This window comes from Rhamphochromis sp. 'chilingali', assembly GCF_963969265.1.
Source record: "Rhamphochromis sp. 'chilingali' genome assembly, chromosome: 15".
In the NCBI taxonomy this organism is placed as follows: domain Eukaryota; kingdom Metazoa; phylum Chordata; class Actinopteri; order Cichliformes; family Cichlidae; genus Rhamphochromis; species Rhamphochromis sp. 'chilingali'.
Window position 1 is genome coordinate 30,698,252 of NC_137942.1, and position 22,517 is coordinate 30,720,768.

General features: G+C 42.4%; 1 protein-coding gene across 1 annotated transcript; it reads left to right on the forward strand.

Annotated features, from left to right (window-relative positions):
- The first annotated feature begins 1,867 nt into the window (after nt 1–1,867).
- Nucleotides 1,868–19,280, forward strand: carm1 (coactivator-associated arginine methyltransferase 1). The gene is made up of 16 exons (XM_080906174.1): nt 1,868–2,069; nt 7,986–8,111; nt 10,357–10,463; nt 10,965–11,069; nt 11,191–11,301; nt 11,572–11,749; nt 11,984–12,074; nt 12,876–12,957; nt 13,118–13,203; nt 13,282–13,371; nt 13,468–13,605; nt 13,836–13,925; nt 14,043–14,155; nt 15,338–15,415; nt 15,820–15,888; nt 15,975–19,280. Exons 1-16 carry the CDS (start codon nt 1,928–1,930, stop codon nt 16,112–16,114), a joined length of 1,746 nt encoding a protein of 581 aa, XP_080762300.1. The 5' UTR covers nt 1,868–1,927; the 3' UTR covers nt 16,115–19,280.
- The last annotated feature ends 3,237 nt before the right edge of the window (nt 19,281–22,517 follow it).

A 22,517-nucleotide genomic window follows, 5' to 3' on the forward strand; every position in this document is an offset into this window, starting at 1 on the left:
TAATTCAGATATGAAGGAACTAACTGAGCATAAATGAAGCTCATTGGACACGGAGCGTACTACACAAATGACCAGCCATCAGTTTGTGTCAGAAAGCTCTCTCTAAAATGTATTTGAATTCATATCATAACATAAAGAACAGCAAATGTTTTATGGTGACTTTATTTACAGTGTAATGAAATGTGCCAGATATGGGCCCTTGTGTTTTTTACACCTACTGTTGCTTGCACTGTCATTTAATTGCTACTATGCATGTATCACATTAAATTATTACCCTAACAATCTGTATGTACTTTGTTTCCTTTCCGTTTGCTTTCTCCGTTTTTTAAAAATGTAATACAAAATGCACAAAAGATATCTTCAAAAAATGAAGATGTACTATGTTTATACATTATTAATAATGTAGTGGTCAGTGTTTAGGATGTGAAAAGCTAATGGCTATCGTGGAAATGGGGAAGCGGACGCAAGAGTTAATGAATCACTATCATGAATAGTACTCGTCGCCATTGATCGGTGGTCATGACGTTAACAGGCCTAAAACTGAGCCTGTGGCTCCATGTTAGCCTGTGATGCCTGTGTCACTCACTGTGCATCAGCAGTGTTTAGAAGGTTGGGGAAACCTGCAGTAAGCTGAAACTCAGATGAGTGATGACACGTTTCTCTCACTGAAAACGTGTCCAGATGAGCTGAATCAACTCTCTGGGTTTTACTTACCTGGATTATTGGATTAGAGTTCCGCTGTATGTTTAAGTTGCACTTCTATCTTCTGAACCAAAGTCGAACTTTATTTTTCTTGTTGCAGGCTCTTCTTGAGAATCTGCATTTCGGATGTTCGAGCAATCAGTTCATGCTCCATTGATTAAAAATAAGTGCCTTTTCTGAGAAGTGTTGATGTTGCAGTGCTGATGCATGCTGGGAAATACGTATATTACTTGTAATTCCTGCCCCTGCTCTTGGTCATTTTTGGAAAATACCCATGAATTGGTTAAACTCAACAATGCAACAATTTGTTTTTCAGGGAGTTCATCATGTTTAGAAAGCCAAAGCAAAAAAGTGATGTTCAAATAAAGTACAAGGCCAGGACTTTGGTCTCGAGCAAAGCCTAAAAAATAAAGTTCTGATGGGTTATTTAATTATGAAACACTGTGCCCACTCATATTACCGAATTTCCCAGAGGAATCCACCCAAGGGATTAATAAAGTTCTATCTTATCTTCTCTTATATGTTGAAACTATGCACTCACACAAATACATCTAGAAGCTGGTCCACTAGAAATGATAGTCTCAGTGGTTTTGTGGTGCGCTGACCCCATACAGTCGGAGAGCACCTGCAGGTAATGGGCTTCTCTCTGTTGCCTGCTTACAGTCATTACAGTCGTCTTTATGTTATATTAGTAGGGCTGAATCTGTGTTGAGCTTGTACTAGTCTAGTTGAAGAAGCTGGTAAGTTTATAACCTGAGCTAGAAAAATGTGTTACTGTCTGTGGTTAATCTCTATGGTGCTGATCAAAGGTTTTGTTTTTACTATTACGGCGTGTGTCTGTGTGTGAGTGAGAGGGGGTGCAGGTGGTGACGATGGTGGTTAGGGGGGGTGAGATACCGTGTTTGCTCTTGTGTAACATGGCGATAAAGAGACCCTAAAAACAAATAGCCAGCTGTGGGTGTCGGGCAGAAGTACAGTTTTCGTTTGGTTTTTAAGGTTTGTTTGTTTTTTTTAAATCGTCAATAATAGATATATTTTAATCTCCATGATAAAATTTGATTTCACATGCCGTATTGCGCGATGGTGTTTACGCAATGCCCATTTCTAGCCGCCAGGTGGCACTGTTGCAAAGGCTTATCGCGTTGGTGCCCAGTGTGCCTCCAGCAGAGAGCAGTGCTTGGTTGGATGTGAGCGCCACAGATCTGTCTCTACTTCCAGAGCGAAGATGGCGGTCTCGGTATTCCGTGGCGTGCGGCTTCTCTCCATTGGAGACGCGAATGGAGATATACAGCGGCACTCAGAGCAGCAGCCGCTGCGGTTAGAAGTGAAGACATCACAAGATGCTGCCCTCCTCAATCTCTCCAATGGTGAGTTGACCCTTTTCCGCATTTGCCGCAGATGGTCGGCCTGACTCAACTGCCGCGCCGCTAATGCTATTGCAGCGTTAATGCTTACAGGCTAAACTGCCAGCGTTAGTAGCCGAGAAGCTAACGCATCTTGAGAGACCACGTCGCCACCTTCTGCTTGTCACGAGGAAGCTCTTAAAACCCCGTTTTATCACCGTCCCGTAGGTGTTTTAATGTTGCTAACTTTAAGCTCTCGCCATTCCCACGAGTTCAGTGCTTTGAAGACCACGGGAAACGTATAACGTAACACATGCAACGTAGCTTAAGCGCATCAGTAAGCAGGGTAGCTAAGTAATGTGTACTTTAATGCTAGTTAAACAATGCCACTAGCCTGGCCTCAGCGGTGATGCGCCAACGTCCCGCACATTTGCTTTTTGTGTTTTCTCCCTGTTTTCCCCCTCCTATCTCACCAACGTGTATTTTGTCTCACAAATATGTTCAATATATTAATATGTAAACGAATAGACTTTGTGTTGTCTAGAGACACCCGATGGACGGGTTCGAGTGTTTAGCTCGTGGACTAGCCTTCCCGATTGTTTTGGAGCCCAGAGCAGAGGGCATCACTCCTGACCCGCTCCGATGTGTTGTAATCCTTGGGACGACTCGCCGTCATCGCTGCTCTTTATTTTAGCCATCAGCACGTTCCCTTGTAAAACTTGCACTCTGTGTGCTGGTATAAGTTCGTAATGTTTAAGGTGCCAAGACGAAACCGGGCCCTCATTACTTATGCGTTTATCTTTGTTCTCGCTGGAACAATAGCCGGGTCCCGCCGCCTCCTTCCCTCCCGTGTGGAGGCAGCAGCAGAGCCGCTCCGCTCCTCCGCGGCTTTTCTGTTGAATGGGATGTCCCGCTGAAAAGAAACGGCCGCGCTGGACTCGCCTTCTGCTTCACACGCTCAAGTTCAAGAGAAGCACAACTCTGCGCCCAGGTTTCAGTGTATAATATCAGACCGTAGAGCTTTCTTCTAAAAATGATTTTCAGAGAACACAAGTTATACAAACTAACGAGGTTTGCCGCAAATAACTTATGTCATTGATTTTACACACAGTCTGTTTCAAATTGTTGGGCAGTATTGCTGTGTGGGTAACGCAGACCTTTCCGGAGCTGTGTGTAGTCTAGTAAATTTCCACAAGTGATGTCACTTACATTACTAATGGGCCAGGTCTGAAGTCTACCAGCTTTGAAAGAACGACATCTGGGGGTTTGGTTGGAAAGAAGGGCGCTTTACCAATCCTCTCCAGCAGGCTCGTCTCTGCTGGAGACCCTGCACTCATGTGCTCCTCCGATGCTTGGATTTCCTGTATGGTGAAGTCTTCTGCCCTCTTTGCTGGGTTCACGTGATTTAAGTTTAAATGTAAAAAGCACTTGATTTGTCTTTGACTTGGAAAGCGTTACAAAAACAAACTCGTATAACAAATTCAGGTCACTATGTGGAAATATTAAATATTAGTAAATAATGGAAAAAGCCTAATGAAATATAACCACTTAATTGTTATAAAAATGTCATTTGATACACACATTAGCACCATTAATAAAACATCTGTCGTCTCTTTGTGTGTGACAGCTCGGGAGCTCCTGTACCAAAACTCCAACAATCTTTCCAAGATGGGGTTTTTTTTTTTTTTTGGACTTAGGTAGGAATTCATGCCAGTTTTTGGAGATGTGAAGCAGATTTTTCCCTGTAATTTTAGCACCACATGAATGCACCATTACAGGGGAACAACCAAAGACTTTTCAGAGGACTTGTTAGTGAAGTGTCTCTTGTGCTGCAGTAAGCCTTACAATCCCTGTAAGATGTTTTAGAGGGGAGGTCTGTGTCCAGTGTTCATGCTTTACTGAAATACATAAGAATATTGCACTTTTTTAGACTGCTGTCTCAAATGATATATTTAAAATGTCATAATTAGAAACCTTTAACTTTCATGCTAGTCTGAAAGTCCATATAGATGAAAAAAAAAATATAGATAGATAGATATAGACACTGGATGTGCAGTCTGACTGGCTGACCATGCAGTGATGTGCATATTGTGTATTGTCATTTCCTGTCCAGTCAGGTTCATGTATCCATGACGTAAAGCCCCATAAACAATCATCACACTCATCACAGCTGAGCAGGTGCAGGCTCACTGTGGGTGAGGCAGTAAGAGGAGACCTAGAGAGGAAGCAGCTTAGTGAAAACTAAGCAACGTTAATTCTGCTCACAGACGACAGCTGCGCACAATCATTTTGTGCGAGTTCCAGATATTGTCAGAACAGAAGGCTCATTTCTTTCACTGAATTGATGAAGGTAACAGTGGAGAAATGTTAGCAGGACGGTGTGAAAGTTATAGAACTTGAGCTCCTTCATATGTTTATGTAACAGAGGCCGCCTTATTGAAATTGCTGTTCCTACTAGTACCTACATGGCTCGACTTTTGCATTGGGTAGCAGTTGCTTTTTTTTGTCTTTCAACTACCTGCACGGCCGGGGTCAACCGATTGGCCAGTCAATGGCATCATGAGAGTGACTCCTTCACAAAAATCAAACCGCCATTTTTGAAACCTGGCAATGAGGGAAACGGCTGGACAACAACCAACACTGTGGTCTGACACAAAGCCATAGACTGAGCAGCAGGTGTACCATCGCCTTGGTGTGGTCCATTGTTGCTTTGTTTGTGTTACATGCAAATGATTTCACAGGAATTTCAGTCATGTTGCTGTGTGACCCCAAACTCATTAGGTGGTACTAGAAAATGACAGTAGTTGAGTAGGTACTAGTAGAAAATGGGCTTTGCTATCTTATGTTGTCATTTAATGGGAAGTTGCCTGGATCGTAAAGATGTAGGTCATGGCTAGCAGAAGCCAGCTCGTAAAAAAAAAGCCTTAATGACATCACAAGTGCACTGCGTCACCTCAATTTCAGGTGACTGAATGTGTGACATTTCAAAAATGATCAGAATCGACACTTTTGTTCACAATATAGGAACTGTGTGATCCATTGATCCCCTACAGTTGGTCAGTGGACTGCCTGGATCATCTGTCTTTGTACTGAGACGGGTAATTTCTCACATTTTTAAAAAGGTATCTTATCATTTGTTTTGTAGTCTAAGTGGTTGAGAAGAGAACTCACCGACATGCTTGGCTGGCTTTTCTCCCAGAAGATGCATGTCTCTAAATCTGAAGTGTCGGTCTCAATCCTTTAATAGATGCTGGATTAGCTCCGCCTGCTTTATGAGTTCACACTGGGCCTGCTGTTTGGCCCTGGAGGAATATTTGCATTGGGCACTTTTACAGAAACGATTCTGTGGAACTTCCCTATACAGTTTTTTCCTTCCTCCTGACTTTTATTACATGGCCTGTTTTTCATAATGAAATGTGAATGTGAAACCTCAGAAAATAGAAGTTTATGCTTCGGTGTCCTGGTATCCTTTCTGCTGTTGTCAGCATGCAATCGTTCATTCTTGCAAAGAGCAAAATATGCCATTGCACTAAACCACTGTTTCATAGCAAAGCAGTTGCTTTTCGTTCTGCTCAGTTACCTGACAGGATAGACGACTGAGAAACTGAAAGAAATGTATTGGGCTCTTCCAGTCTGATGTTTTGACTCGAGGCCCATGAGGGTGCAGGCTGACTGTACCCTGAGGCTAAAATAAAAGACTAAGCGCTCTCAGTATGAAATAAATGAAATGAAAAATGGTCATAATGAACTTTAGTCAGTTATAGTAGAGTATGAGCGTATTATGTTGCTATATTGATGGAGTATGTTCTGATTTTTAAAATAGTTTTTTGTCTTGGTCGTGTATTTCCTCTGTAACAGTAAACACATTACAGGAGTCTTCACACCTTTATCAGACACTTTTAGTCCTGATAAACTCTAAAGACAGACTATAAATGGACTGAGGCAGAATGCCAGCCCAGCAACAAGAAAGCAATATTCTAGAAACACCTTTATCGTCCACTTTGACCTCAGTGGTAAAGAGTAAGTAAAATCAACTTTTTGACAACTGAAACAAAAGCTCAGAAGGAATTTCTTAATAGAAATCATTGGGTGTTCTTAGGATGCACCAGTTAATTTAACCTGTGCATCTAGGAGCACATCCTGAGAGCTCTATAACGTTAACAAAACCAAAGGCAGCTCAAGCTCACACTTCCTCCCTTATCAGCCCACAGATGGCTACACGCAACCAGGAGAGCTAGTCTCAGTTTTGTTTTTTTCTAGTCTCTTTAGACATTGTCAATAAAGTGTTGGTGTTAGAGTGAATTGTTAAATGTTGTCATTTTTTATGCTTGCCAACTCTGATGAAAGGAATTCCACTGTCCCCCTTCCCAGATTCTCGAGGTTCTGGGTGGGGGGGCTGTAGTGTCTTATTGCAGATACACCCTGTCTGGAAGATTTGTTTCTTGTGCTTTTATGACCCTTTGGTCAGCAGGAGGTCTCTCACACACACACACACACACACACACACACACACACACACACACACACACACACACTCTTACAGAAGTTCACACATATACATACAATGCCTTGTCTTAGAACCATGTGGGCGTTGCTTTGCTGTGATGTGTTTTGTGTGAACTGTTTCTCAATAAAAGGCAGCGAGAGGAGGCCGGATTTGGGGGCATTTCGTGGTAGACATCAACGAGGCCTCCCTTGCAAGTGAAACGATCGATCGCTGTTGCCTTGTTTTTCTTTCACGGGAATAAGTCCTGGATACAGCGGGGTCTGAGTTTAGACCCAGCAGTTGGATACAGGTAAAACGTTGCATTTTAACAATGATGTCAACAAGGTAGTTCCGACTTGTGTTCCGGTTGTTTTGTGTACACATACAAATATACGCAAATCAGTAAATTTCAGCTCTTGCAGAGATCTTCTTGCAGCCTGTTTGAGCCGGACTAAGGAAACTAAGACTGCACTGTGTCCAGGTCTCTTCTATCCTCCTTTTCCAATCATTTTAAGTGTGAACCTACTGAGACAAGGTGCCAACACCAGCATTATAGTGCAATAGCAGTGACACAGCATGGGGTGGAAGATGCTATATTAACTTTGCTGCATGTAGTACATACTCATCAGGAGTCGTGCTAAGATTTATTTATTTCTTTGTTGACTTTTCATCAGCTGTGGCAGGAGAATTTTTGCTGCCCTCTCGATTGGCTTTAGTGGGCTTCTTATACGATAGAGAGGATGAGCACTGTCCAGTTCCTGAATCTTTCATTAAATGGTGTAAGAGAGCAAATCTTGTCCTAAACACTACAATGACTATTGTCCCCGTTAGTTTGGACCTGTTTTTGATGAACAATCCTTTATTTCAAATTTGTGAACATGAGCTGCGCACAGGTTGACAAATTGGTGTCCCCGAAATCATCCCTGAGATGCATATTGTGCTACATATTGTCTTATTGTTGTGATTGTTTTTATGTGGTGTATACAAATGTCATAGACACTTGGTGGAGTCATTGTTTACATTTAGGTGGCACGTATCCAACTACTAGCATCTCCTCCTTCATAACCTTCCTAAGTTGTCAGAGACTGACATGTGTCTCTTGCTCTCAGACGTGCCTGTGATTGCCACACTAGGGAACATAAATATATGCCATTGTTATAGCAATCATATCGGACTTATTTATACAGCGTAAAAATCTACATTGGTATTATCCCAGATGATATGTGGTACAGGCCTCCTGGTCATTAATAACATGAGACATTTGGGATATCAGCTGTGGTCATTGTGCTTTCTTCTGCTACCCTCCTTCAGCACTCTGGCACTCACATGCTGTGATCTCAGCCCTCGCTGCTTTTAACCACCAGCAGAGTTTAAGCAGCATCACCTCGCTGCTTGTTTATATTTTGGTAAAGATAAGTATAAACTCTTTCTGTTCTCTCTCCCTTTCTTTCTAGGAGACGAGGCGAGCGTGTTCAAATGTTCGGTTTCCAGGGAGACCGAGTGCAGTCGCGTGGGGAAGCAGTCATTCATCATCACATTGGGCTGTAACAGTGTGCTGCTGCAGTTCTCCTCACCTACAGGTAAACACACAGGCAGCTGTGGCTCAGGAGGTACAGCGGGTTGTCTACCAGTTGGAAAGTTGGTAGGTTGATCCCAGGCTGCTCCAGTTGGCATGTGAAAATGTCCTCGGGCACAATACTGAACCCTGAGCTGTCCTCACTGCAATGCTTAGTAATAGGAAAAAAAAGTGCGTGAGTGTGAGTAAGTGAATGAAGCTTGTAGTAGAGTAGAAACGTGCAATATAAGCACCGTTCACCCCACCACAGTAAGACTGTTACACGTTGCATTTTATACAAGTTTGGAGCCAAGAATATGTCAACTCTCTGAAAGGGTTTTTTGTGTCTGGAGTTTTATGGAGCTGATGATGGTGAGCTGTTTCTGGGGTGTGGTGCAGCTTGTTAACAACAAAGTCAAATACTCATCTCATGACAGCCTGCTTTTATCACCTGCAGGACACTGTTTACAGTTTGCACTGAGTCAACGGTGTGTTCAGGAGCAGTGCAGTCATTTGAGTGTTATTAGTTAAAATAGTGTTTGTTTATCTGTTAAATGAAAATTGTGTCACCATTCCTGGAAAGCTCCTCAGACCTCTGCAGGGAGTGTAGGAGAGTGTCTGTTTCTCTGATGAGCATAAGTGTAGATTCTTACACCCAAATTTATTCCCTGTTTTATTTATTTTTTCTGCAAACAGTTTTACAACAAGTATATTTTTCTGTAAACATTAATATATGATCCTAAAGCAGGACAACTATACTGTCCTTGCTGACCTCATGTCAGATGTGTACGTAGACAAAGCCTTGGTTTGGATTCTCTTTATTTTTATTTGTTACTCAAACCCTTAAACACCCCCCAGTCTGCAACTGAAAGAATAAAAACTAAAGATGCCTTTTAATGAAATACTCATCAGATCCGATTGTCCCACATTTCATTCGTTGCGATATTCATATCAAGTTAACTTAATTAGTCAGTATTTTTGCCAGGTTTCTTTCCACGCTTCAAACAGGCTAATCTTTGTTGATATTGGAGGTCTTTATCAGTCTTAGTCAAACGCTTAAAACACACATTTTTATAATACTACTATAGACACACACACATACATGTTTTTATATCTCAGTGAGGACATCTCATTGACATCATGCTTTCCCTAGCTGCTTACTTTAACCCCAACCATGAAAATGAATGCCTAGTCCTAACCCTCAGCCTAAACGTAACCATAACCTAACTGTAACCCTGACACTAAAACCACATTTTGAGCCTCAAAAATGTTTTCAAACTCACAGGGAAGGGCAGTTTGTCCCCATAAGTGACTGTTGGTCCCCACTAATATAGCTGCACGCCCATTTTCTGTCCTCACTAAGCTGTCTAAACATGTACACGCACACACTCACACAGGGCTGCGTTGTCAGCAGCTGTTACTTTCAACCTGCTTTATGGATTTAACAGCTTCACATTTTTCCCACAGGCAGTACACTCATCTGTGCTTGTGATTGGCTATACTCTGACAGATACATGTTCAGATGAACGGGGTGCTGTTGGCAAAGATTATATTTAATGTATTTCTATACCTCCGTTTGGACGCACACATGCTCACGTGTGCCTGTGCATATGCCCCTTCTCACTACTGCCACAAATCTGATGACATTGGAAAAATAGCAGCCACTGCCATCAAGCTGACAGATGCTGAAAAAATGAAGTGGTTTTTGTTTATTTATTAATTTTATTTTATTTGGGAATAAATTGAGATTTAATTCAATTTTATTTATATAGCGCCAAATCACAACAGCTGCCTCAAGGCGCGCGATTAATTGAGATTTCTGTGTTCTGTGAACAAAAAGTCGTCTAAATGCACAAATGAAGCAGAAAAAGAAGGAAATGTTGTGATTGTTGGATGCATCAGTATTGGTGCATTTTCCATGATATGTGTTAAAAATGCTAATACTGTGTGCACTGAGGAGGAGGTAGACCCACTCATGATTAATGCAGACACACACCAAGGTATGTGGGACATGGCAGTTTAAAAAAATGATCTATGCTTGTGAAATGCGAACTTAAATCTTAAAACTGTGATATTGAATTACTTAATTATTTAATCATGTATTTGTTACACCTAAGCTGCAGTTGTTGCACATGATTTAATATTGTTTCCCAGCACGAGAGGACAGAAAACCAAACTGTTTACAGCTGACAGCACAGGAAGAGAAAAAGGATTAAACTGCAGTGTAGCTCAACAAAACCAACTTACGGTGTGTTTGTGCTTCGCTTCAGACTTTCAGTCTTTTTATAACGTGCTGAAGAACTGTCGTGGGCATCTTGGAGAGCAATCTGTCTTCAGTGAAAGAACAGAGGAGTCCTCTGCTGTACAGTATTTCCAGGTGACTGTCACACACTCTCACACACTCTCACATAATTTTGGGACTCTTGAATTATCTCCTGACTAATTTGAATCCACATTTCCTTTTAAACACACTGCAGTAATGACGCTTACTTTGTTCTTGGCTGAGTATTTATAGACTGCTCATTACAGGAATATTCAGTCAGAATGAAGCCTGCTTCTGTTTTTTTGGGCACCATCTGAACTACTTTGTGTTTAAAAGTAGCTGCAAGTCAGCTCCAGGAGGAGTTAAAAGGGCTCTGTAGCACTTCTACCTGCAAGCATCCATCTGTTGAGAAGCCGCTTGGTTTGGTTGTTTACAGATCCCAGCACAAACTTGGGTGCTTTATGTCTGAGCTGGTCCTTTTATTTACTTATCTTTTTTTTAAGAAACTTAAAGAAGATTAACTTTGTTTCTCTTTTTTTAAAACTGCAAATTGAGCTCAAGTCAAAGTGCCAAAAGTCCAAACTCATGAGCGTGCTTGTGTTTGTGTTTCTGCAGTTTTATGGCTACCTCTCCCAGCAACAGAACATGATGCAGGACTATGTTCGGACAGGGACTTACCAGCGGGCTATTCTCCAGAACCACACTGACTTTAAGGACAAGGTAGCGAGCTGAATATGTGCTATTTGATAAGGCTGACAGATGTTTGAAAACAGCTGGTTTACATTAAGTACAGACTAAAGTGTTGTCCTGCAGCTGTGACTGTGTGCTGTCTTTTCTCCAGGTGGTGCTGGATGTGGGTTGTGGCTCGGGAATCCTCTCTTTCTTTGCAGCTCAAGCTGGAGCTAGGAAGGTGTACGCTGTAGAGGCCAGCACCATGGCACAGCACGCCGAGGTACACACACAGATTCATGCTGAGATCAGTGACCTACCTCTGATTATGCTTTCACTGGATGCACAGCCTCTCACTGTTTACGATCCATTCTAAACACTATACTAAATGTTTTAAATTCAGGTGATGTTGTTTGAGCTGTGGGAATCTCGCTGTTGCTGAAAATGTAACAGCTGTGAGCTCTGGCTGTCTGGACAGTCCACATTAACTTTAGATCAGACAAGCTAAATCCAGCTTTTTGAATGATGATGTGTTTGTTGTGTTGTGCTGCAGGTGCTGGTGAACAGCAACCGTCTGGGGGAGCGTGTGGCCGTCATTCCGGGCAAAGTAGAGGAGGTGACGCTGCCGGAGCAAGTTGACATCATCATTTCAGAGCCCATGGGTTACATGCTGTTCAATGAGCGCATGCTGGAGAGCTACCTGCATGCTAAGAAGTTCCTCAAACCTAATGGTGAGTCTTGGAAGAACAAGAGATGTACTTGAAATGTTAGAATGGAGGCTGAGACTGCAGGCAGCCACAGATTAGTGACAGTAGCTGCTTCTGGCGAGTTCTGCATGTTGTCAGATATCCACAGGCTTTGGTGTTCCAAATCATTTGATGTCAGTTTAGAAGAATCTTGCACTGTGGTGGAAGATACGTGAACACGAGTTTTGCTTACTGTCTTCATCGGTGCGGGTGTTTCAGGTAAAATGTTCCCCACTATTGGAGATGTCCACCTGGCCCCCTTCACAGATGAGCAGCTGTACATGGAGCAGTTCACCAAAGCCAACTTCTGGTAAGAACAGAACGAGGGAGGGAACGAAGGAGGTTCTCTGGGTCAGCGTCATTGTTTTCTTCATCGGATTCATTTGGTTAGAAAGCTTTTCTATGCATGAATGTCTTTTTAATGCCTTATCAAATTGAGAAACTCCTTCATGCATCTGAGCTCCAAGTAAAGGCAGTTTTCTTCTTTCTTCTCTGCTGGCAGTTTAACTATTCATTTGTTTCTGTTATGAGAGCGGAGTATTGTTCAAAATGTTGGTCATTACGTTCGAAATCTTAATCATCTTTTCGGGGCTAGTTTGACCGTTTGCATCAGCGAGGGAGTTGGTGCTTCAGCAGCGTGCAAAGGTGTTTATCGCACTCAGAGGTATGAGTCATGCAAACTAGCGTGATAACAGTAGGCACGAGTGAGTGTAGGACGCAATCAGAGTCGATGCTAATGTTGTCGAGTTGACGTCAAACCGGTTTCGGCTGTTTAAGAAGCAGTAGATCCTTGGAGAGGTGTGTCCCTAAATACAAAATGTACTTGGTTTTTGTTGTTGATTTTGTTTTTTAAATGATGATGTCATGTTGGGCTTGCAGGAGTACTCGCTGCCCAAAATGAGCTAATGATTTGATTTTTATTGCTCTTGTTTACTTACATTCATTGGCATGTGCATTGGTGCGTGTGCTTTTTATGACTCAGAATTCAGCTTCATTTTAAAATACACTAAGACTCCTGCAGGGTCAAGTGTGTTGGTGAGCCATTTTTATTGCTGAGGCAGGAATCAAGCAATCTAAAAGTGGGAATCTACACTTCTTCCTGTCCCCTCAGGTACCAGCCCTCCTTCCACGGTGTAGACCTCTCTGCCCTGCGGGGGGCAGCAGTGGACGAGTATTTCCGCCAGCCAATTGTGGTAAGTAATGCATGCATGCATGTGCAGGATTTTAAGATCAGAATTGAACAAACGAGCAAAGCGATCTGACGGTAATATCGACTTCTTAATTGGCTTTTTGTGGGCGCAGTGTTTTGTAGAAATTAGAGTTGTGTGAAAGCAGATTTCTTTCCCCCCACAGGACACGTTTGATATCCGTATTCTGATGGCCAAGTCAGTCAAATACACAGTCAACTTCCTGGAGGCCAAAGAAGAGGATCTTTACAGGTGTGTGTCCAGTTTAATGTGTGTCTGTGATTACTTTAGGAGTGTCTACTAATAAATGATAAATGGTTTTGCTTTCAGGATAGAGATTCCCTTTAAGTTCCACATGATGCATTCGGGCCTGGTGCACGGCCTGGCTTTCTGGTTTGACGTGGCTTTTATTGGATCAGTGTAAGTCAGGAAGTCTGCGTGAGTGTGTTGAAGCTAAAGAAGTTTTGACGTGCGCCAGATTTGTCCTTAAACATCAATCTATTTGTGTTCCTGTAGGATGACAGTGTGGCTATCCACAGCACCCACAGAGCCTCTCACTCACTGGTACCAGGTGCGCTGTCTCCTGCAGTCTCCTCTTTTCACCAAGGCTGGGGACACTTTGTCCGGCACTGCGCTGCTGGTGGCCAACAAGAGGTATGTTAGAATTAATGCAAGAAAACTACAGTTTCATTCACCCAAATCTGTAGCATAAGCTTTGACGTCACAGCAAACCCTGTTGTCGTGTTTTGGAAACCTGTTCATTTCCTAGCTGAAGTTGGGCATCAACATGGGAGCGTGCCTTAAGTGGCCACTCCAGGAACCTTGCTTGCATGCTAATCATGTTATTCTGATGATAATTAGTCTCAATATTTACTTCTTAACAGACAAAGCTACGACATCAGTATTGTTGCCCAGGTGGACCAGACAGGATCAAAGTCCAGCAACCTCCTGGACTTGAAGAACCCCTTTTTCAGGTGAGTTTATCCTGACCACAGCAAACACAGCCAATCTGCTTTGCACTATTGACACAGTGTCTGGTGTCGGTGAACAGTCTTCTCTAACTTCTTATATCTATTTTTATCTATGTGCAGGTACACAGGCACTACCCCCAACCCCCCTCCTGGCTCACACTACACCTCCCCGTCTGAGAACATGTGGAACACAGGGGCAGCCTACAACATGAGTCAGGGGATGGCTGTATCAGGTGAACACACTCAGACACTGCTAGATTAAGTAAATACTTCAGACATGGCGTGGTATGTCCATTCTCCATATCCCAGCTGTCTTAGAGCAGAGGCAGAGTACACACTGGACAGGTAGTCTGTCGCAGGGCTAATACAGAGAGACAGACAATCACTCGCACTCACAGGCACACCTGGGCAATTTAGGCCAATTAACCTAACCCCATTAACTGCATATCTTTGGACTGTGGGAGGAAGCCAGAGAGAAACCACGCGAACACGGGGAGAACAAACTGCAAACAGAAAGACCACCGTGCTGCCACACAGAGACCAAAGAACAACAAATATAGTTACCTGTTAGAACAAAGCAGGACTGAGAATTAAATGCATTGGATGGTGCTCACTAATCATGATGACAGCGATGAAGACCAGCAGCTGAAACACGATGGTCAAGCGATGAAGTTGTTCTGTATAGTAGTGTAGCTGCAGCGGTTCTTCAGATTTGTCCTCTTCTCTGGGCTTCTTGGAAGTAAGTGAAGCGGTTCCACAAACGTCCGCTTTAGTAGCAAAACTCCAATGTAGAAACAGGAAAGACTAAATCAGTTCAAACATGAGCCAGTGTAAAAACCAGTCTGCATGAATTTATTATAGTACACATGCCTGAAATTTCATGCACATCTATTCTATAGCTTTATTAGCTCAAGTTTCTGAGAACCTGGGAAGAAGACTGTATATAATGATGGACATAGCCAGGTGTGACTCACTTTGCCCTGCAGCTAGATTGAAGTCCAGAGTTACGCCTTGTAGTCAGCACCAGCTTTTCCAGCTGTAACTGTGCAGATACAAGAGGAAATGCTAGGTTACAGCTAAACTAGCAACATATGCTAATAGACTGTTTGTTTGTTTTTAAAGGTTGAATGTTAGTTTAAAACAGTTTGTTCTAAAATATTTATGAGGAATGAACAGCAACAACATCCTGTCTGAAAAGTTAAACTTCCAAATGTACAGTGCGGCCCTGCAGTAGAAGGACTTCCTGCCATGGTGCATCACTAACTGCTTACCAACTCCGGCATCACATTTTAAGATCACTTCCACTCTGGATGTGTTCAGGAACCAACCCCAAAGAGTGTTTTTTTTGTTTGTTTGTTTTTGACGGTTTATAGTAAATGCTGTTTTTTGGGTTTCTTTGCTGCCTCTTTCTTCAGGGATGCCCGCAGCTTATGACCTCAGCACAGTCATCGGCAGCGGCCCGTCAGTGTCTCACAACAACCTCATCCCCCTGGGTATGAATCTCATCTGAAAATCATCATTTTACTGTTACTGGAGTGCATCTTTAGTCCTCAAAACACTGACATTCAAGCTCATCAAATCACACTTAACTCTTTTAATGCTGTTTTTTTAATTTATTTTTTTAACCCCACTCTGTTGTTTCGGCTCCTCTGAGCAACATCAAAGGGCTTTTAGTTTGAAAACGTTTGAAAGTACTCAGTTATAGTTTAGCTTTTGATTTTAGTGATATTTCTGATGTTTACATCAGAATACAGCTTATAGTCTGTGATGGGACCCAAATTACTGCAGATTTTTGTAAAGCAGCTGATGTGGCATGCGTTTATTGCTCTGGTGAAATGGTTTGTCACTCCCGATGCTACTTGGTTTTAACAGTGCTTTCATCTCTGATTGGTCACAGTGAACACAGGGATTGTAAATCATACCCACTCCAGGATGGGCTCAATCATGAGCACAGGAATTGTCCAGGGTAAGCCCACTGGTCCACAAACACAAGTTTACTGTCCAAGTCTTCTCAGTGTGAACGTTGACTGTTATGCTTTGTTTCCAATTCAGGAGCCACTACGGGTCAGTCCGGCCCCAGTAGCAGCGGTACTTACTATCCTGTCACCAACCAGTTCACCATGGGGGGCGCTGCCATCTCCATGGCCTCACCTATGGTCATCCCTAGCAACACCATGCATTATGGCAGTTAAGACGAAGACCTCGCAAAGACCTCCTATGCCCCCGCATGAGAAGAATCCCCCTTCCCCTCCCCAACCCAGATTGATCACCAACTGCAGCCAAAACCAGTATACCAAAACCAGCTCTGTGCTGGAGATTCCTTTTTGTTCGACACCCTCTTTCTGCTCTGTTGAATCATCGCTAGATGAACCGTTGAAAACTCTCGTTTCCGTCCAGACTCTTGTCTTTCCGAAAGCCGAAGCCTTCCTTTTCCCCCTCCCTCACTGGGACTGTATCATCTGAGATGCACAGCAGTTTATCATCTGACCTCCCTGGGTTTCCACCCTCCTTCGATATGTATTTCAATCCCTCCACCTCCCTTATTTTCTCTTTATAGCTCATTATTTAGATGTCATGACCCTGCGAGTGTTTGTCTTTCCTCAAGAATCCGCTTGTTGTCAGATACCAACATCGGTCCGCTCCCGTGGTTCTCCACACTTCCTCACCAGTGATGCTGAAGCTTTTCACTTGTGCAGTAGGACACTGTTATCATGATCATCATCACTGCGTCTCTACAGGTGCCACCTTAGATTTTCATACTGGATCCAGCCATGTTCCCTCCACACTTCCCCAGAGACTGAGCTGTGCCGAATGAAACAGCCCCCTCAAATCATTAAACAAATGGCATCTTGCTTACTCCTACTCATGCAGTTTGGGTTTAGGCGGAGGAGGATGGATCACAAACTGAAGCCATCTACAAGTCTTGGCACCCAGAGGAGTAGAAATATTTTTTTTGTGTTTTGTTGTTTTGTTTTTTTCGTGGCTTGGACAGGCTGACCCTCAGAGTTCTGCTTGGAAGCATTGGTGTTGCTCTATCACCTTCCATGCTGAGTCATGATAACGGAGCGTCTCAGTGTCTGCTATAAGTTGCTGTTTGTTGACATCCCCAGTCTTTTAAAATGATGGCATTCTCCAATTCAGACAGGTTACCTTTCCGTTAATGTTGTTCAGCGTCTTATTCAGACAAATCCACAATATGTACACAGCGTTGCCCGCACGTGTAGCCAGCACTAATTCTGGTGGAATTTGACCCCATTTCTAAATGTTTGGGTCTCTGCTGTTGTCAGTCAGAAGCGAGTCTCCTTTTTGTGTGCGCGCTGCTGTTTAGGACGTTCAGAGTTGTAACCGTGTGTGTTTCTATCAGTAAATGTGACTACACTGAGACTTGTGTGATGATATAAGTGATGCGTAAATGTTACTAGGCCTTATAAGATGACTCACTGTGGTTAATATCTGAACAGGAAACTTGAAGATGCCCTCGGGTTAATGGAAAAGAGCGACTGAATGGTTGGGGCTTTTCAGTAAATGCTCCTGTGTGCCATTCAGTGTGGCTGCGCGTGCTGTTAGGGTTAGAGTCCTACTTACCCACGGACTCTGAAAGAATGAGTAGCTGAAATATTGGTGTTGCAGATGGGATAAGTTGGGATGCTAACTTACCTCATCTTTGCATAATACCACTTTATTCTACTTCCTGTTTTTCATATTAAGAAGCAGTAGAACTGTTCAGATTACCGACTCACACCTTCTAAAAACAGTAGGTGTCTTAGATGGATTTAATATCTTGAGGAAAATCACAGGAAAATAAAACTTGAGGAATCGGATGCTTTGACGAGCAGCAGTAGGATGCTGTGTCTGCACAGGACATTTCCAGCTCTGTCTTCATTGTGGCATTGCCACCGTCCAAAGTGAATACAAAAATTCAACAAGACACCATTAGAGGAGTTGCAGGAAGATTTTTTTTTTGGTCCAGTCTTTATTTCGTGTTATACAACTGAATTTAGCATGAAGTTCACACATTGAAATTCATGTTTTTAAATCAGAGTTTTAAGGCAAATCTGTATTTGAGCTGATGACCTGTTTGATCCTGTAGGGTTCTTCCCATTCCAGAAGAACATGTTTGTCACCACTGTAAACGGCTCCAGCTCGATATGAAAGGGTTTCTGATCAGTGCGTGAACTGTACGACACTTACAGTGGTGGTAGTAGTAATAGATGGTCAGGAGATGATAAACTTACAGCAGTTCACTCATCCACATCGATCTGTAATTACGGCCCTGTCATAGTAGTCAGCTTTATTCTTGTTAGAGTTATTTTTGGCTGCCACCAAATTTTGGCTTTTGTTGGTCTGTGGTTGCCAAATAGCTGCTAGCTGCTTGCCATGTCTCTTTAGGGACTTGTGGAAGATTTGATTGTTTCTTGTACCCAACATGGAAGGTGACGGATCGCACAGTCAGAGAGAAGCTAGAACATTTCAGCCCTGTCAGCCTAAAATATGAAATGCACTTTCTGCTGCTGCTCATGTTTTCTGCACCCAGAAGGTTTTTTTTTAAAAATCAGAATAAATTGCAGCAGCTTCTTGCCAGTCAGGCATTTGTTGAGCCAGATTGCTTTGGTGCAGTTGGAGGAAGATTTGGAGAATGAACCAGTAAAGACCAATGACCCAGGATGCAGCCAGCTGGCTAGCGGGAAAAGAAAAGCTGTGCCGGACCGGCAACGTCCTAGTTTACATCTTTGTTTCCTTTGCCTGACGCTCCTCCCAACCTCCCTTTGAGACTGTGAGACTGTCACAAGTAGACTTCAATGACAAGGCGAGGGAGAAGGGGCCGGTACGCCTCTCTCCTCGTCTGTTCAATGTGTATGACCTCCAACATATCATTGCCCCAACACACACACCCCTGCCCACACCCCCTTTTTATCAGTCAAGGAAAGAAAGACTGACACATTTATGCATTGCTTCCAGTGTCACAACTATTGGAATTTGAGTTAGTAGGAGTGCTGAGGGGGGAAAAATGTCTGTTTGTAGGAATAACTTTTTTTGTTTTCTTGATATATATTTTTTCTTTATTTCACAAAAAAAGCAAACAAGGAAAAAAGCGCAAATTAAATGTTGTGGAAATGTTTCAAAACCATCCTGGAGTCAGGTGTTGTAGTACTTTAATTTGTTAAATAGACTGTGGATACAACAGATGTTTACCATGTTGTAGCTGCTCTATAGCCATCGTGTCTCTTCTGTCATGGATTCATTGCTCTGTGTAGTCATAGTGGCATCCACTTTGACCATGGAAGTGTATGAGGAAGACTCACTGTCATGTTCTCTCATTTGTGTTCACCAACTAGTAATAACACCTTTCTCACTGTCTGACATTGACTCGTCTGCTCCAGACACAGTTAAAAGAAGCCACTGTGCTTAAGACTGCTAAGTGATTCCTGCTTTATGGGTACATTAGTCACTGATGTCCCAGTAGGCACCCTTTAAACCTTTAAATGACGCCATGAGGCATCTATTATGGAGCAACGCATGGAAACGACTAATATCCAAGGCAAATTGGTAACAGAATAGAATATAAAAAGTAACTGATCATAGAATCATGACTTAAGAATAGTATATTCTGGCTTGCTTTCAGGAACAACCATAAGATTGCTGATATGGCTCTGTCTTCATAATTTCCCTGTTTAAAAACGGGCAATGTCACTGCTACTTAATTTGAAAAGGGGTCAGGAGGTAATGCTGAAGACAACTTCGAGGTACTTCCAATGATATCTGCTGATACTGTGGTCTGAAAGTGGTCGGGCGAAAGCTGAATATTATTGGTCCTAATTGATGATAATTGGCAAAGAAAATGCAGTTTATCCATGATGATGAGTATTATTTACAAAAGAAATAATGGGGGGACTCTTATTGGTTAAGCTATTTTAAACATTTATATTGTCTGTGGGTGTTAAAAACATAGCTGTCATGTCATAAAGGCCTCGATATTTCCACCTGTGCAGTCGAGTGTGTACAAAATCATACGTGAAGAAGGGCGGGTCTAACTGTGAAGGTGCATCGCTTGATTGAGTCATTAGCCAATGAGCTTGTAGTTTAATGCCACAGGAAATCCTCCATTTAAAAACATGTTGTGGCCAAGATTTACAAAACAGACTGTTTTTATTCACTGACCCCAAATAAGTGACTCGGCCCATGAACTCCTGGGACACCACAGGAAATCTTTCTGTCACAACCATCCTGGTGCTAGTATGCTAGCAGTTGCTAATTAGTCATCAGTGCTGCGTCCAGCTGAAAATAACTGTAATGTCAGATTGCTGATATTTATTCATAAACCTTGGGGGTGCTCATAAAACCCCTAAGGGTTTTTTATTTAAATAGAAATAGAATTGTCTTTGTTTTTTGTGATGAATACAGCAGGTTGCGACACAGACCTCATGGGAGGCCTTCAGGGCAAGTGGTGCCTACAAACCAAACAAGGGTCTAAAAACAAGATTAAAAACTTGGGTTTCACAAATGTTTCTAATCTCCAGCAGTGTTCTGAACATGCATGTGTTTATATGTAAGTGTTTTCAGCCAAGCTGTGGGAAAATGAAGAGAGTTTGAGAGGTACAGTATTGAGGAAATCCACACTGAGGTGTTTGTACTTGAGGTAAGTGTTAAGGACAACGGTTTGGGTGGTTTCTCCTAGACTCACTGGTACAATGCTGTTCCAATAGCCATAATAAAAATACCAGCTACTCCAAATTCAATTGGGTAGCTAGGTGTAATTAAAGATGAGAGCCGTACTTACTGAGATCATAAAGCGTTTAAATTTATAAAATTGTAGGTGGAACTGGGATTGCACTCCATTTAGAGCACAGTTGTCGAACTCCAGGCCTCGAGGGCTGGTGTCCTGCAGGTTTTAGATGTGTCCTTGATCTAACACGGCTGATTTAAATGGCTGAATGACCTCCCCAACATGTCTTGAAGTTCTCCAGAAGCCTGGTAATGAACTTATCATTTGAATCAGGTGCGTTGACATAGGGTGAGATCTAAAACCGTGCAGGACTCGAGGCCTGGAGTTTGACACCCCTGATTTAGATCTTTCTCTGGTCTGGAAAAAAGGTTGGGTGTTTTTTTTTTTCTTTCTTTTCTTTTTTTTTTCTTTTTCCAAATGCTATTTTTTTAAAAACAAAACAAACCCCCCCCCCCAAAGCCTTCTGTAAAGTTAGGGCATCTCACATTTAAACAGAGATTAGTAGAAACGGTTTGAATCATATCTGTCAAAAAGATTACAGTTTATAGATGTAAATGGGAGTTGCACAAAACGTTCCATGGAGTTACGCTCTCTGGACTGTTGCTTGTAAAATTACACGTGCTTCCCTTTGATGATCCTGTTAGAAAGAAAACTTCAAACACTTTCATCACTAGACGGATGATACCCAACTTTCTTTATCCATGAAGCCATTTTTAGGAGTTTTCCTTCAGTGTGTTATTTGGCTAACTGTTAATTCAAGAATCCAGTTTAAAAACCTCCTCACATACGAAATCTTGAACAATCAGGCCTTGTCTTGTCTTAAAGATCGCATAGTACCTTGTTCTAACAGAGCACTTCCCCCTCAGGGTGCAGGTTACCTGAGGGGGAAGGGATGTTAGTGGAATAGGAAACATGTTTTAGCTGTCAGGTCTTTCTTCTGTGGAACTAGTTTCCTTGTTTGTTTCTGTACTTTCAAGAGGTCTAGAAGTTTATTTATTGATTTAAAAAAACAAAACAATTTCGCTTTCATTCACCCAACTATAGCTCTTAGTTAAGCTGGCTTATGCAGGCTTAAGTGAGTCTGCATACACATTTCTGGTTGGACAGAGGAGGGAGAGGGACATTCACCCAGTCCAGACACGCTGTAAATAAAAGATTACATTCATTTTGGCACTCCCCATGTTAAAGCCTTAAGGCCACCATCATGATGGTTTCTCTGAGCCAGAAGTGATCCTGTTTAGGGACATGATGGAGGGTTGAACGTTAGGGTGGGATTGCCTCTGAGCTGAGGTTTATGGCAAGAGTGAAAAGGAAGGTTTGCAAGATGGTAGTGAAGCCTGGTGCGAAATATGGCTTAAAAATTAGGCTGAGCTGGAGGTAGCATAGTTGACGATGTTAAGATTTTTATTGGGGAGTGACCAGAATGGACAGGATTAGAAATTAACATATCAGAGGGACTCATCAGTTTTTCCACCTTGGAGACAAAAGTTAGAGAGACGAGACACAACTGTCAGAGAGGAGGAAGACCACAGAAGATTCATGGATGTAATGAAGAAGAGCACACAGAGGGTTGGTGTGACCTTGGAGGATGCAAAGGATAGAATCAGCTTGAAGCAGATGATCTGCTGTGATGACCCTAAATTTACCAGCACAAGAAATATTGTTTGAAATATGAGCTAAAGTTGCGATCATACATTTTTTTGTTGATAAGCTCAAATGGAAAAGAAATAGGAAAAACTTGCATCGGCTTTGGCTTGCTTCATATAGCAAATCATGTAAGGTTTATATGATTTACTCATGAAAGTGGCCACTTTCTCATTACTTTCATATATTGTATTAGTAAGTATCCAAAACATACAAGTTTCATTTAT